The 15,563-nt window shown below is 45.0% G+C and overlaps 2 protein-coding genes across 8 annotated transcripts in view; one reads left to right on the top strand and one right to left on the bottom strand.

Annotated features, from left to right (window-relative positions):
- Nucleotides 1-1,006: 1,006 nt before the first annotated feature.
- MED8 (mediator complex subunit 8) lies at nucleotides 1,007-10,729 on the bottom strand. The gene is made up of 7 exons (XM_014872134.2): nucleotides 10,665-10,729; nucleotides 7,875-7,993; nucleotides 6,695-6,839; nucleotides 6,195-6,335; nucleotides 5,707-5,788; nucleotides 4,500-4,748; nucleotides 1,007-1,476 (listed from the first exon to the last, which is right to left on the bottom strand). The coding sequence occupies exons 1-7, from the start codon at nucleotides 10,668-10,670 to the stop codon at nucleotides 1,412-1,414; spliced, it is 807 nt and encodes a 268-aa protein (XP_014727620.1). The 5' UTR covers nucleotides 10,671-10,729; the 3' UTR covers nucleotides 1,007-1,411.
- A 10-nt stretch (nucleotides 10,730-10,739) lies between these two features.
- The window catches only part of SZT2 (SZT2 subunit of KICSTOR complex), a 53,638-nt gene continuing 48,814 nt past the window's right edge, over nucleotides 10,740-15,563 (top strand). For all 7 annotated transcript variants that reach the window (XM_088169807.1, XM_088169804.1, XM_088169805.1 and 4 more), the window contains exons 1-5: nucleotides 10,740-10,785; nucleotides 10,969-11,094; nucleotides 11,236-11,409; nucleotides 11,763-11,933; nucleotides 13,725-13,856. In XM_088169807.1, coding sequence (XP_088025933.1) covers nucleotides 10,756-10,785; nucleotides 10,969-11,094; nucleotides 11,236-11,409; nucleotides 11,763-11,933; nucleotides 13,725-13,856 — 633 coding nt within the window. In that variant the 5' untranslated portion in view covers nucleotides 10,740-10,755. The remainder of the gene's footprint in view (nucleotides 10,786-10,968; nucleotides 11,095-11,235; nucleotides 11,410-11,762; nucleotides 11,934-13,724; nucleotides 13,857-15,563) is intronic.

The following is a 15,563-nucleotide window of genomic DNA, read 5'->3' as shown; positions in this document are numbered from 1 at the left end:
CCACTACAGACACGTCACTGGACTCAGTTGTAGTGGAGCAGCTTTGCTATAAGCTGCTTGTGCTTCCAGCTTCTACTTCCCAGCTCAGTGCTTTGCAAGGGCCAGCATGTCAAAATGGGTCAATAATTGCTCTCGTCACAACTTTGTGGATGTTTTTGGCTTTTTTGGGGAGTACAGCTCACAGCCTCCACAAATAAGCTGGATCTGATTAGCTCAGAGGCAAGCAGTGCAGGAGCAGCTGCAGGCTGTATCTGCTGAGTGGAGATTTCCTCACCCAAAGATTGCTGACAAATGCTATTGAGTAAAACACACTGCTGGCTTTCAACACAAGTCAAAAGGAAGTCCATGCAAGGGCAACCAGAGGCAGGACATTTATCCTTTAGGACAGTGTTGTATGTACTGACAGGCTCCATGGGCATGTGCCCCCACCCTTTTGTCTCACAGGAATCTCTCATTAGGCAGATTATATGTTACAGCTGAAGGGCAGAAAGTGGAACAGGGATGGCTTCACAGTGCCCAGATCCTAAGAGAAACAGGCCAGACTTCACAACCCGGCCCATCCAGAAGTGTCACAGTCCTGGGCACATTGAAATACCTTTCTGAAGTGATAAATGAATCCTGAAGCAGCTAAGAAACTTTGTAGAAAACAGAAGCAGAGAAGCATGGAAGTGAAATCAGATCCATCTGGGATTTGCTGCAGCATCAGAATACAAAAGCTCTGTGCTTCTGTTTCTCAACCGCTGCCTTCTTGCTGTGGGCCTTGAAATTGTCCTTCCCAGTATTTTGCTTTCTAGTGTATAGCCATAATTGGTTTTTAATGCACAAGATGTTTGCTGCTTATGTTTGTAGCCTGCTGACTCACTCTACTACACCCCTTTACACATAAACCCACAGCTCCAGCACTTGGCCTCCAACATTTTCAGTGTGGTTTAGATTTCAACTGCTCTGTAGTCTTACCCAAAGGAAAATAAGAGTCCTTATGACCTGAGAGATGGACACCAGTGTCTCACAGTGAGCATAACACAGTCTTTATTAAACAACATGGAGTAAAGAAAGAACATACCAAGCAAACAAGCACAAACAAGGAGCTCTGTGCAGCTCTTCAGGTTCTGTATCAGGGTAGTTATCCTCCAGGCAGGCCTGCAGAAGATGGCAACAATACCAGAAGCAAAGCCCTCTGCTCTGGCTGTAGTAGTACACAAGAAGTACTTGTGTCCAGGAGACATGGCCAGCAGCAGCTCCACACAAGCCACCCAGCACTAAATAAAATCCAGAAAAGTGCCTTATAAACCCTGTCTCCCTCACATATCCACACAAAACATCTGGGGACTTGGAAGTCCTAGAAGGAATCCAGGTGGGATGCCTGCAGCAGTACAAATGCTGCTGTTCCCTGGGTCTGGTTCATCTCCGTTCATCTCTGATATGGATGCATTGAGGCAGATTTTATATTTGTTTTTATACCACTCGGCATTTTTCCTGGAGAGAGAAAGAAGAAAAAGCAGTGCAAAATCAGCAATATGAGAGGACATTTGCTCAGGAGCTGCAAGACTCACAACAAGCCTGTCTGGGCTTTTCCAGTTCCACTCCAGACTCATTTGCTATAGCAGGTTCCAGCTTCTGACCTACACAATCAATCTCTTCTACAAATTGGCATTTTTCTCTGCTGACAAATCTCCTTGACAATTCCTGTGTCCCTCTGCTATTCCCTTCAATTCTATTATTTTTTCATCCTCAGCAAGCCTTACTCTTTGTCAGGAGGCTCCTATAGGAGTGTCAGACCTAGTCTCATAGAAGTTGCTGGCAACAGCACACACAGAAAAACCCAGACTGTGTCCACTTTCATTTCAGAGAGTATCCCTTCCCTGTAGCATTATTTATAGTCAGGGTGTATATTTAAATTACTAAGCCTCTCTCAGATTTCTTAATTTCTTGCAACCACATCCACCTCTTAGGCATTATTACTCTCTGCTGATACCAATCTCACATGGGAGTGTGTTCAATGACATCTTACTAGCAGCTTACAGTAAGTGTAGACTGCTAGACAAAACTAAGATGATTTGAAAAATAAACAATGATTAAAGAGCAGCATAGAGGGATATTCAAAAAAACACTCCTTCAGCGTCTTCAAACTGAAACAGGAAAAAAAGGATAACTTTTGAAATTTAAAATTACAGTGTAGCAGGACAAGAAAAGATTTTATAAGCAAAAGCCTGAAACAATAAAGATTATTAAACTTTCTCAAATATATCCATAGTGGGTCATTGCCAGCAATGAATGGACAGGTAACTAATAGGTATCACTATCTTTCAGGAGACAAATACTGTTAGCTATCACTCCAAAAGCAACAGTGAATATAACTTATGGCTCACCAACATTTGAGACACTGTGAGTGGTTGTGGTGTTCCCAGTCTTGAGAACAACCAGAAAAAGTGCATGTAAGAGTGAAAAGGATGGTCCAAGTTATAATTTTCACACAAAATCATATTAAAGAGAATAGGACTTAGCTAAGGGAAAAATTAACACTTTGTCTATTTTTTTCTAAAATTAGACAATGGAAGGAGACATGACAGATGAAAACTAGTACGGAGAAGGTAACTGAGGAATGATTATTCACCATTTCTCACAATATGGGTAAAAAAGAAAAATGCAATAAAATTATCAAGCAAAGTATTTTAACATAGAAACGACTTCAAGCAAAATGTGATAAAGTGGTGAGACACACTGCCATAGATGTTGTAGAAGTCAAAACTGTAATTTAAATAGGAACTGCAGAAATTAATGGCTACTGTACCAAATGGTATCAAACCAAACTCTAGCTTAAAATCCCTAAAAAACTACTGTGGTCAAGATACACTTTGTTCTTGTATTCTTTCAGCCTCAGCTATGGACACTGTCAAAAGCAGAATAGTGAGACTGACCTTTACCAAAACCCACTGTAGCTGCTCTTATCAAGAGGTACTTTCCCCATGACACAGGCTGGACAAGTGCTCTCCTTACCAGGGCACTCTGCTTGGCCTGCAGAAGTGACTGTCTCCCCACCTGGATACAGTGTCTCTGGGTATTCAGCTAGGAATCACAGGATGTTTTCTTTGTTACCAAATTACAATGGAAATGACTTTCTAACTCTTACATAAATACATATTTACCTTAGGATCAACATTGTTGCTCAAGTACACATCTGAACAACAGTCATTATATACAGGCAAGAAAACACCAATTAGGATATCAGATATCCTAAATCACAATTAACATAAACATTCTGACATTACAGGGCCAGCCTGCACGTGCCTCAGGCAAAATCCATTCCTGACAGCAGAGGATTTTGAAGGAAGAATACCAGAGCAGGGCAAGCCTGCAGTAATATCCCTGCAAAATACCTATTCTGCTTCTAACATATTGTGGCTCAGGGTCATGGAATTAGAGTTGGTATCCTCAGGAGTAGATGTCGACTAATTTTTCATCCAGAAGTCTATGTACTTATTTTTTCATCTCATATAAACATTATCTGCCTATCACACTAGGCAATGTGCTCTGCAGCGCAATTATTTAGTATTCAGAAAACTATCTCCCTTTTGTTCCAAATCTACAAGCCCACATTTTGCTTGGTGCACTTTCACCAATCCTTCTGTACCACGGGAGACAATGAACAATCATTCCTCATTTGCCTGCTGTATATAATTTTGGATTTTATTGGCTTCCAGTTTCTTCCTAGCCCAAAGCTATGCCCACTAGCAGAGAAGATTATCAGAACCACCCATAATATTGCAGGTGTGGGTGCCCAAGGTACTTATAGAATGGAGTAAAGATACTCTCTGTTTCTCTGTTCCTTTTCTAGAAATTCCTAGCATTTGGTTTGCATTTCTGCCCCAAGTGAACACCCAATTATTGTCTTTACAGAACTCTTCTATCATACATGTATTTATCAAATACAACTAGGTTAGAGTCCAGGTGCTGGATGTCATATAATATGCCTATATTATACTATACTTTATATACTTTCTATGTCTATACTATACTTTATATTCAGTGCAAATGTCATCTACTTCTATTAAGCAAAGTCACTTTGTATAGGAAATCCTTCTAACTTTTTACAAAAAGCTATTTTTTTTCTCCTTAGCTTAAATAACTCATTATCAACAAACTTTTCCACTTTATTACTACCCACAACTTCAATTTCACAGGAAAACCTCTAGTACAGATCCCTGAAAACTACACTGTGATCTCCCTCCATATTGATTCCTATGTTCACTAAGTCTATTATCAAAATATATTGCAGCAGGAGTTAAGAAGCTGAAGCTCGTTGGCTGGGATCCACCTCACCCTCTGAGCCAATTTTAAACAGGTATTACTCCTGTATTATAACCTGACTCATGTTATTAGGGCTAGAAAGGAGCCTCATACTTGGTTACGTCTAAAAGGTGACTGGGGAAGAATCTCTACATCTGCATTTATCTGTCTTGGTCTCCAGATTTCAACCGATCTCAGATATGGAACTTTACCTGGCTGTCCTGCTGGTGCCATCTGCACTCCTGCCAGCATTGGCTGCTGCTGAGCTGGCGCACCTGTCATTGGGACCTGCTGCATGCCTGAAGCACCTGCAATGATGGCACCAGCTCCTGGCTGGCCTGACTGGACAGATGCCCCAGAGCCTGGGGGTCTCCGGTTTGACAGCCCTTTCCCAAAGGCCACAGCTGCTACCAGTGCATTGGTGTCTGCAGGGTTGAAGGTCTGCTTGTTCTGTCGTAAACCTGCAAAAGAAGTTATTTTGGAAGTTATTTTTAGACTTGGCAATCGGGTCCAAAAACTAGCATAGCTGGTCCTGAATTGATTTTTCAGCTACTTTAGTGCATGCAATAGAGACGAGTTTCTTACAGGCTATCCTACAAGAGTCTCAACAAGGTCAAAGAAGAAATCAATGGACACTAGTGATCCAAGAGCCTTTTCCCTGAGAGCAGGGCATGATCTGCTCATGGAAGGAGGATAGAGTGAACTAACTCCTCCACACCCATAAGCTCCCACTAAAGGCTATTGCATGCTGAATCCTGTGACAGGTAACAATCATTGTGATTTAGACAAACAATAGCAACACCCTCTTTTGGAAGCTTGTAAGCAACATGGTGTCTGCAAGTTTTTTTACCACACATGTGCCGTGTCATACTGTTAATCCCAGATACTAGATAGAACCTGCGCTCTGGTCCTATGCCAAAGATAACAGCAAAAACAATGTCACTGCCTTTATGAGTAGCGTGTGGCACTCCCGGGAATAGTGAACATCACAACTAGAAAGGGTTGACCATGAGCCTGAAGCACCCATAATCTAGACAGGATCACACAAGAGCCTGCCAACATGTAGACTCCTTCAGAACATAGCTAAAGGGTTTCTCATTCACTGCTGCTGCATTTTCACAGCTATTTTTATTAATTAAAGTTGATTGGGAAGTTTTCTTAGCAGATACTTATCACCTCCTCAAAGGGCTGGAATGACCTTCCTGCCATGCACAGGTCACACAAGGAAGACACATTGCACCCACAGGCTCCCTTCTCAAATTAGGGGGTTCCAGGACAGCCCTTCTTCCGTCTTCTGGAATGTTTTGATTTATGGTGCTCAACTGTGTTTCCCATACTTCAGGCCCTCTGATATTCCTATTTTGCCTCTACTCTCTCAAGTCTGCTGCTTGAACCCTGTACCCCTCCTCAGTGACATACCTCCACTTTCAGATTCACGCTCCTCCTTACTGATTTTCTCCAGCAAATTTGAGCACATTTTGTTCAGACTTTGGATCTGTTTCTGCAAAATTAAAACTGTCAGAAACTGCCAGGATACCTCCAACTTAGTACAAATAAGCAAGATAAATGAACAAGCTTTCCCTTCCCAGGATCCGTGTAACCAAATTTAAGTGTTTTGGTAGCTGAGCCTAGAGTGCCCAGCGCCAATGCATGCAGGAGGGCACTGGGGGGCTGGGATAGCCTTTGCCTCTGACTGGTTGGATGGCACCTCCTGTGAACAGCCAGAGAACTGGATACCCTTGTGAAACTGTGGAGGAAGCCATACCTCAGCTAGGGTCAGCTGGAGAAATCTCAGACAGGAAAGGACACAGAAGAAAAAGAAAACTGTCAAATGGAAGGGTGGAGGAAGCAGTTAAAGAGCATCTTGTGCCCTAGGGATAAGAAGTATCAAACTCTTCTTTCCCTACCTGTGCTGCATCAGGGCTAATTCGAGCTGCATCTGTGATCAGCTGCTTCTCCTGCTCCTCCACCTCAGGGTCAGGCTTAGTTCGAAGATGGTCGGGCACCACTTCATGGCTGAACACCGGCACACGCCCCTCTGTCTGCCGCTGCAACAGTGGCACAAGCCTCACTCAGAGCCCCTTCCTCCAGCCCGCCACTCTGGCAGCTCCAGACCAGAGCACAGGCCATGGTGCTGAACAAGGCTACAGGGGAAACCTTGATTTGGGAAGCATTAGGAGGTTTCAGGAATTTGCCTAGAAATTTGCACTGTTGCCTGTTTAGTAACAGCAACATATTTATTAACAGGAACACCTTCTGTAAAGTGTATCCAGTGCAAATGTTTGTAGGTGAAAACCCTACAGCAAAGCAGCTCTCAGACAGAAGTACTTGTTGCCCTTTCTTCCTTTACACCCAGAACTGAGGAATGCCCAGCTGAATACTCAGGCACTCAAGGGACATGTCTTACCATGATCTCCTCATCGCGGTCTGGAGACAGCACTAGGGGGATGATCACCTGGTTTCGCAGTAGCGGGGTCTTCTCATGCTTTAGCACTTTATTCAAGGTGTTCAGCTGTCCTGAGAGCAATGCAAAGCTGTCCAGAACTGAAGGCCTGGAAAAGCATATAAAGTAGATAGAACACGGAAAGGGGATGCCACATAGGGCTTTTCTCTTTTCTTCACTCAAATGGCTGAGGAGTGAGGCAACGACACTATTAGTCCTCAAATCAGTCTACTCCAGACAGTAAGCAGTAAAACCTAGGGCTGAATATGTAGGTATGGACAAACCCCAGTCCTTACTGGAAATGGCTCAAATGCAACAAATATCTCAGGAACATTACAAGCAGTACCCCTGAAAGTGGCAGTTGTTTGGGATTTCAGTAACACACACAGAAGCACTTCTTTCCTTGTCACTACCTCTCCCATTGAAACTCCGGAGCAAGGTTTAAGAAATAATTTCATCCCGCAGCAGTACGGCCAGGAGAGAAGAAATTTGTATCTTGGCTATCCAGACTAAGAAACAATGAAGCTAAATAACTGATAATCTTTTCAAGGAGGTCCTCTTCAGCTTGGTCTCTGTGCAGGATTCATCAGCTCTCCTGCATTCTGAAACATCAACTATAAATGTTAACTTGCCTGTGAAGCTTTGCTGCAGTGGCAGACACTAAGATAACATATAGTTCATTAAGCTGCAGCTATAACATGCTCCATATTCAACAGGAAGAGAATGCCATCGTGCAAGGCTCTCAAACTTTGTGGTAAAGCAGAATCAGCACAACACAAAAGCTCAGTTTATATCAGAGCCATAAAAAACCAAAAAAGGTCAAGAAATGCAGAAAGAACCATTCCTCATTTTATAGTATATGTGGTCTCTAAGATTTTTCATCTGAGAACTTCTATTCACTGTGGATGCAAGTCTAGTTCCCATAAAATGTCTGGATTAAAAGATGTTAGCATGACTCTTATTACTCTACAGCATGAAGCCAATGGATTTCAACTAGCTTTCTTGTGGAAGATGTGTAGTGGTTCTTCCAGCACAAATATAAAAAGAAAATTTAAATCTATTGAAAAGAAGCTAATGTTTTTTAATTAATCATTTGAGCTAATTCTGAAGAGTACTGGCAGTGATCAACAGTGAGACACTTTACCATGTGAGTCGGTCATACTCGTTCTCCAGCTTGTAGATAAAACTGACCAAGGAGTTCTTCAGGTCGGCCACCTGACTGATGAGTGCCTCCAGGGTCAGCTCCAGCTGCTTCTCCTCTCTCTAAAAAAAGGCAAGACAGACAAGGAAGGAGGACAAAGACGTTGTGAATCTACACCCATACATCCATGATCCAATCTATCCTACAGATAGCTTCCTTTTCAGAGGAAGCAAAGGCATTGGAGATAAAAATCCTTTTATTTCACACTGACCCCTTTCCCTTGGGTCAGACTACTTAGGCAAGAGGCTTGTGCCTGAGACAAGTGCTTGGCCAGCTGTCCTGTTAAAGATCTAGATAAGTGTAGTGAAGACATCGTCACTTACCTCTGCCTTTTACCACATCAGGCAAAGTCATCAAAGTTAGCTCACATAACCTTTGTAAGCCACTTAAGCTAGCCCAGATGAAAGAAGATTAGCATTCCCTCAGCCTTTTCTAACTGCAGCTGTGGGTGCTGTGATGTCTTCATTCTAAACAGTCTTTGCAAAATGAGTACCAGGACCGTGGACTAAAGACTCCAGTTTGTGCCCTTCACCTCATTCTTTACTTTCTTTCTGCCCACGAGACACTTGCAGCTGCCAAGGGAACTGGCAGCTCCTTCTGGCCTTGTGCCCCACAGGCTGCGGGAGGTCCTGCCATGACACAGACCCGTGCCCTACTCACACACACTTCACCTCCTCCTTCTGCTGGGTTTACATTGTTTAAGAAACCTTCCCCACTGATATCCCCTTCTGAGTGAGGGAGGATGGTGACAGACAGTGTCAGGGCTGGAGATGTGTTGCCAAAGACATCAAGGCACGTCCTTGACTCTTGCAAAAACCTTCTATACTCTTATCTATTCTAACTTACTCATACTACAGTATTGCGCAAAATATAATTAAAGTCCCAGCCCTAAGGAACTGCTCGTGTAAGTTGAGAACTGTACAGTAAAAATCCATGAGGAGGGTGGGACAAAGCAATCAAATAATAGAAAGGGAATACCGACTGGGAAAGCAGATAGAGTGACTCATGCTGTTGGCATGCTTGCTATTGGGTTTGTTGTTGCTCTGTCCAAATACACTGGCCCAGTGTAAGCTTCATGGTGAGATTATCAGGCACCTTCCATGTTCATGAGAACACAACATTATTCTATTTTGTTTGTACTCTGACAAGTAAGTAATCACTTGATGGGACTTCATTTCAACTTAACCACCTTAAAATAAACAGCTGAGTCAACCTTATTAAAATTTGATCCCCAGTCCATGAAGCGGATTTATGGAACAGATTGCTGCTGGCTGTGCCACCTAGAGACAAAAGCACTCTCCTTCATCTTGTGATGGGACTAGTCAGTTCCTGTCCAATTAAGAAATGTATCTGCAACAGTTTGTGTGCACTGTGCTTGTGCAAGGAGGTTAACTACTGCCTGTATTACAAGCTGGGCTGGTAGCCAGTGTTTTAATGCAGAGGTGCCATATGCACCCACGGCAATTCCCCTGGCCCCCTGCCTGCGCTTATCCAAGAAGCCCTCAAGAGGATGAATGAAATCCCATTGCACAAGGAGCACTCTCACGGCAGCAGTGCACTCCAACCTCCTTCCCAAGGCTCTTTCCAAAGCCATCAGGAGCTGGAAGCAGAAGCAAGCAGTGCAATAATTGTAATAATACAATAAGACTGACCAGTGATTTCAAGGAAGGCTGCGCCTCTCCAAGAGGACACTTTCAGGAGTTTGTTAGCAATATTAAATTGGCCCGAGGTAGTAAAGATAGGGCTTATGGGAGGGGCTCTGAAGGACCTCCTGATATGGAGCAACTGAGAGGTAAAGGAGAAATTCAGAGTAGGCAAATGTAAAGCAATGCAGGTGGCGAAACAAAGGGGGAAAAAAACCCATGACCTTCTGTACACGGTGACATTATCTGAACTGATAATGTTGTAACTCAGCAACAAGATCTCAGGATTATCTGAGGGTAACCTATGAAAACATCTATCCAATACTGGAAAAGCAGTCAAGGAAGTAAATCTAGGAAAGCAACAGAAATGAAGCATCATTATGTTACCACATGAATGCATGCCTCCTTTGCATCTCGAATATTACACGTCACTCTTGTCCCCCTAACTGGAAAGGGATAGAGTAGGAATATGTACTAATAAAGGCAACGAAGATGATGAAGAATATTCATAGTTAAAAAAAACCACAAACAACAAAACAAAAAAAAACCAACCCAGTGCCAGTAAGGACTGGCATGAGTAAGTAGCTGAAACAAGGAGAGACGACGTAACAAATCCTATAAATGAGGAATAGCGGGACAATCCGTTTTCACTTTCTTTTCCAGCAGGACAACCAGGAGATCTGTATGAGGCCAGCCGGCTGCGCTTTCAAACAAACCAAAGGAGCTAGATCTTTACACCCTGTTAGCCTGTCATTAATGCTCTTTTCTTTGGGCACCACGGATGCTATAAATTCACAGCACTTAGGTTCTTCTCCCATTAACGACATTTCATTCAAGTGGGACCAGGGCTCTCAGCCGCACGCACACTCACCCCACAGCCGTGCAGGAGCAAGCGGCTGGTGCACAGCAGAGCATCGCTGTGCTCTGTATCCCTCAACACGGGGCTGGTGCACAGCAGAGCATCGCTGTGCTCTGTGCCCCTCCACTCGGGGCTGCTCCAGTACGCGCTCAGCCGCCCGCCCAGGCCGCCTCAGCCCTGGCCGGACTCGGCCCCCGCGGCGCCACCCGGCCCGGTGCCCGCGGCCCTCACCTGCATGGCGGCGATGGCGGCAGCGATGGCGGCCGTGGCCCCGCCCCGTTGTCCCGGGAGAGCGGCACTTCCGGGGCGGGGCTGCGCGGACATGGCGGCGGCCGAGCGGCCCGATGGGGAGGTGGGAACGGGCCGGGGGAGCGGGGCTGGGCCGGGTTGGGGTGAGGCGGGCGCTGGGGACGCGGCCGCCGTGGGGAGTAGTGGGGCCGGTGTTGCGGGGCCGGAGCAGCCCGGGGTGAGCGGCGGCGCGGGCGCTGTCCGGGGCTGCTCCGGGGTGACCTGGGCCGCTGTGCTCCCGGCGCAGGTGGAGGAGGCAGGGCATGTGTTCCTGCTGATGAAGAAGGACTATCGCATCTCCCGCAACGTGCGGCTCGCCTGGGTCCTCAGCCGCCTGCACCAGGTCATCCGGGCCGTGCCCGAGCCTGAGCTGGTGAGTTGGTGCTCAGGGCTGGATAGTATCACCGCGGCTGGTGCTGCACTCTCGGCAGAGCACTGAGCCCCATTCCTTTCTTTGATCCTTCCTTTGGTGTGGCTTGATGTTTTCTCATATGCCGTTTGCTTGTTCGGGCAGGTAAAGTCAGAGAATGAGCTTGATGTTCTCAGCATCCTGCCTAATGGGTGGCAGCCAGACGAGCCGGTCCAGCCCAGGCCCTACCTCCTCGTCCCCTCTACACGGGTCACCTTCCTGGCCCGGCAGTACCGATTTGTGATTGAGCTTGATCTGAGCCCTTCCACGGGGATTGTGGTAAGAGCAGAAACTGCCTCACTCTGGGGTGTTCTGCATTTAAACAGAAGCTCATTTCTATTTGCTGAGAAAAGGTTTATTGCTTTCAGTGTCAGTCTGAACTTTTGCAGAAGTCTTGCTTTTCCCGGGAGGGAGCCATGCTGTGCCCTTGGCTGGGAACTTTGTGGCAAATCCTCTTTCTCCATTGGATGCTTAACGTGTGACTTCTGTTTACAGGAGTTGTCACTTTAATGCAGCTGCCATTGCAGAAGGATGTTTGCTTCTGGATGTTGGCTCTGTGCAGTGGGACAACCAACAATGAGATTGAAGGTCTTAAAAGATGGAAAAGCTGTTCCCTTTCTCTATTTCTATAGGATGACTCAACGGGGGAGATCATTTTTGATGAAGTGTTTCATGCCCTTTCCCGATGCTTGGTGGGATTGTTAAGACCCTTTCGTATCCCTGGATCAGACATTATCTACCAGCCAGAAATCTTTGTCACCATCCAGGTGTATTCCTCCATCATTGGCCTGCAGTCCCACCAGGTAAATTCAGGCTCTCCCTTGGCACGGTATGAGCAGCTCACTGTGCTGTGCAGGTGTCCTGTGAGCACAAGGAAAGCAAGGCAGGTGGCAGCTGGGCTCTGCTATCTGTGATGCTGCAGGCTTGTCTCACTAAAGCACGTGGCCTGGCATGATGCAGAAGTGTGTGTGAGCAACTTCTCCTTCCTGGGCAGGAAGCAGAGGTTTCTCTGGAGAATGCTGCCCTCAGGCATGATCTTAGAATTGGGCCACAGGGGATATTTTCCTCATGTCAAATGTGTGCTTGTTGTTGTTCTTGTTTTGTTGTTTGGCGGTTGTTTTTGTTTTTAATTTCTGTTGATTAATTCTTTTTGCCTGTTTTAATTAGCTTGAAGCATTCAAGAAGAGCTTGTATGACCAAAAGCTTGTCTGCCTATTCCATCTCTGTAGTAGTGGTTAATTCAAAGATAATTGCCTCTTCCTACAAACTTGGTTCTTTTTGCACTTGTCTGAATATGCTTCTTGCTGGAGGGAGCAACCAGCCCCAGTAGTGAGATTTTACTTGTGACAGGGCAGGTCTGTTTAATAAATTTGAGTCTGTTTTATGGGGCCAGTGTTGTTTTTGAAGTTCATCCTTGATCTCGTCCACCTTACAGTATTTTCACATAACTTATGTGTTTATGGTGGTGTATTTCATCCCTTTGCTAATACCAGGAGAAGGTGCATGGTAACAGGAGGAGCCTGTTAGTCTATGTTTGTTCCTTCCCTCCCTCCCCTTCCCCAGCCCTTCCTGCCTAAGCCTTCTGCCAGGGTTTGTGTTGTACTTGAGGAGTGTGGCCATCACATTGGTCTGTTCTGAGGTGCTGCTGGAGTTAATGTAGCAGGAATTTCTCCATTTGCCATTGGTGTTTAATGTGTCATTTTGTCCAGTAGTCCTGCAGACCATCATGCTGTGCTTCAATATCTCCCCTATTTACACTATATTGAGTGCTCTGAAGCTGCTACGTTTTTCTTCTTTGGACCTCTCTAAAGTCCCACTTTACCTTTTCATGAGGCCATTAGTTGTGATCTCTGGGTATAACTGGATAATTATGTTTCTTTTATGGAGGAAAAGGCATAAGTGTGTATCACTCATCCAGGAGACTCTCTGTGGTAATAATTTATTTCTCCTGTATCACTATGATGTCTTGCTGATATGAGGCTCAGGGAATGTGGAAAACATGCAGCACCCCACCATTCTGCTGAGGTCTTTGTGTGTTATATCTTCTTTGTTTCTGGTTGTAGGCAGGGATTGCTTGTATCAGGGTGACATTTGTAAACACAGGTGTCATGTCTGTCACTCTGGGGAGTTTCCGTGGTGGCAGGCTTACTTGTCACATCACTCAGCCTCTTTTGTAATGTCTACTCTAATTGTTTCTTTTCTTTATTTCAATTTGCTGTTCCCCTCGGAAGATAATTTGATCAGTCTATAGTAAGGTAGATTAGACCAAACAGGCCTTCCTTAGAAGCATCAGACTACAGTTAATGCTTTTTAACAATGCTGCTTATACTGGAGAAGTTTCTTGCCCAGGAAGGAAGTTTCCCAAAGTATCACATGGCATCTGCTGAGGGATGCACAGCAGGTGCCATGAAGTACCACTGCTCACAGGCAGTTGCTTTTGAGCAGGGACAGAGAGGAGTGGCCTGTGCTGTACCTGTGCTTTGTCAGAGACATGTTTGACCTTCATTGTGCTGAGTTGTGTTCCTTTGTACCCTCTTGGGGGCTGGTGCACTAAAATCTTAACTTGATGGCTGACATGTGTGTCCTTGGGCCAGGTGCTATTCCAGGGCTGTCAGCTGGATGAGACGAAGCGTGAGGCCTTTCTGCACCAAGTTTACACACAGCTCTGTGCCTTTGAAAACAAAGTGGCAGAGATGCTTCAGCAGCAGTATGAACCCAAACCACAGGTAAGGAAGGCACAGGTAGTTGGGCTCTCCTGGCTTCCTGGAGATGTGCACTCTGAGGTGGGGTGGCAAGAGGAAAAGCAGCATAGGTCTGCAGAAGGAACAGCTAAAGAGTTGGTGAGATAATGTTGTGGGATATCCAGTAATGAGATATGAACACTGAGGATGCAGAACCATCAAGTGTTTAGAAGGACTGGTGAGGATGGTTACCTTCCCCAAAGTTAATGTACAGGAAGTGGGCCTGGCTGTATATCATGGGAGAAATGGTAGGATTTGCTGAGAGAAGATGGTGGGAGAGGTGATTATGTCCATATAATTAATGTATAAATAGCTGTAAATATGCCCTTAGCCCTTGTTACGTTTCTTGAATGAAAATACTTCCTTGTTGCCATGAAGCTGAATAAACAGCCAGTTTTTTTAAGTACTCCTTGAAATGTGTGACAGATGCTGCTTAGTAGCCATGGATATATGTATCAGCAAATTAATGATAGAATCATCCTAGTATGGTCTGGGTTGGAAGGACATTTAAAGATCATTTCCCTTAACCTGCTGGCCATGCTGCTTTTGATCTTGCAGTCAAAGTCATTGCTGGTCTGGCTGAGGTTATTTAGTCCTTAGTTAGCATTAATTATTAGAGTTTGGGCAAAAAGAAAAAAAAAAGTCCCAAAATCAGATGACCAAAAGGCTACTGGTGACGTCTTGCGGTTGCATATCTGAAGTGCTTGGAATCTCATCTTCTAGCTGAAATTTGTGTGTTTCAATGCTAAAACTGCCAGTCCTGAAACAGAAAGTAGATTGCCGGAAGTAAATACCTCGACTGGTGAGTCAGATGGTGTTTTTGCAGTGTTTTGTATGCATTCCTGCTTGATGCAATATTTCTCCCATGGTAAACTACCCTGTAACTTCTTCCATGCAAATGGAGGAGAGAGACGCTCTCGCAGGCCAGAGGGACTGGTGAATCCGGCCACAGGCTGTGGGGTGGAGGTGGGAGGCCTCAGGGCGAGGGCAGGGACTGAAACTTTTTTCACTTTTGAAGTTGCATTAGCTGTATCATTGTTAACAAGTATCTGAGTTTAAGGCATATAGCAAATTAAAGTGATGGACAGCCAGTATCTTTTGCTCACAGGCACAGACTGCTCCCATTTGTGCATAGAAAAAGTTTAGTTAGTTCTAGTTTTATTTTCCCAGCTCCAATTACCTGTGGCTTTGTCGCAGGGGGGGGTCTCAGCCATTCTCTGCATTAGCAGTAAAAACTAAGCAATATTTTATTACAGGGTTGAACTGCCAGAGCCTTGTGGGGATTAAGGGACTATGAATACAGTAGGTTTCTCACTCGTGTAATTATACAAATTTCAAGCTTTGCCTAGGGGATATTTTTCATAGAAGATGCCTACCTGCATTTGTTTATATCAACACTGCATAATGAGGGCTATTTGAGTTAAATGCATAGGCACTAGACTTTGTCTTTAGGAGGTTCCTTGCCCCCTTTGCTGAGACGTAGCTGCTTCTGCCTCTCCAGTGTTTCTGGGCTGAATATAGTAGATGAAGTAGATGCTGAATAGCTGCAGCTTATACTAAATGACAGGAGGAGAAAGAGGTACTCACCATCTCTTTAACTGGAACTATTTTGCTCCACAGAGGAGTTTTAGTGACCCCGAAGTGTCTCATGTTTCCCCTTCCATGAGAAATCAGCTTAATACAAAGCTCTTT

Source organism: Sturnus vulgaris, chromosome 9 (assembly GCF_052056855.1).
Source record: "Sturnus vulgaris isolate bStuVul1 chromosome 9, bStuVul1.hap1, whole genome shotgun sequence".
In the NCBI taxonomy this organism is placed as follows: domain Eukaryota; kingdom Metazoa; phylum Chordata; class Aves; order Passeriformes; family Sturnidae; genus Sturnus; species Sturnus vulgaris.
The sequence above is the reverse complement of the archived record's forward strand: the minus strand, read 5'-3'. Positions and strand labels throughout refer to the sequence as shown.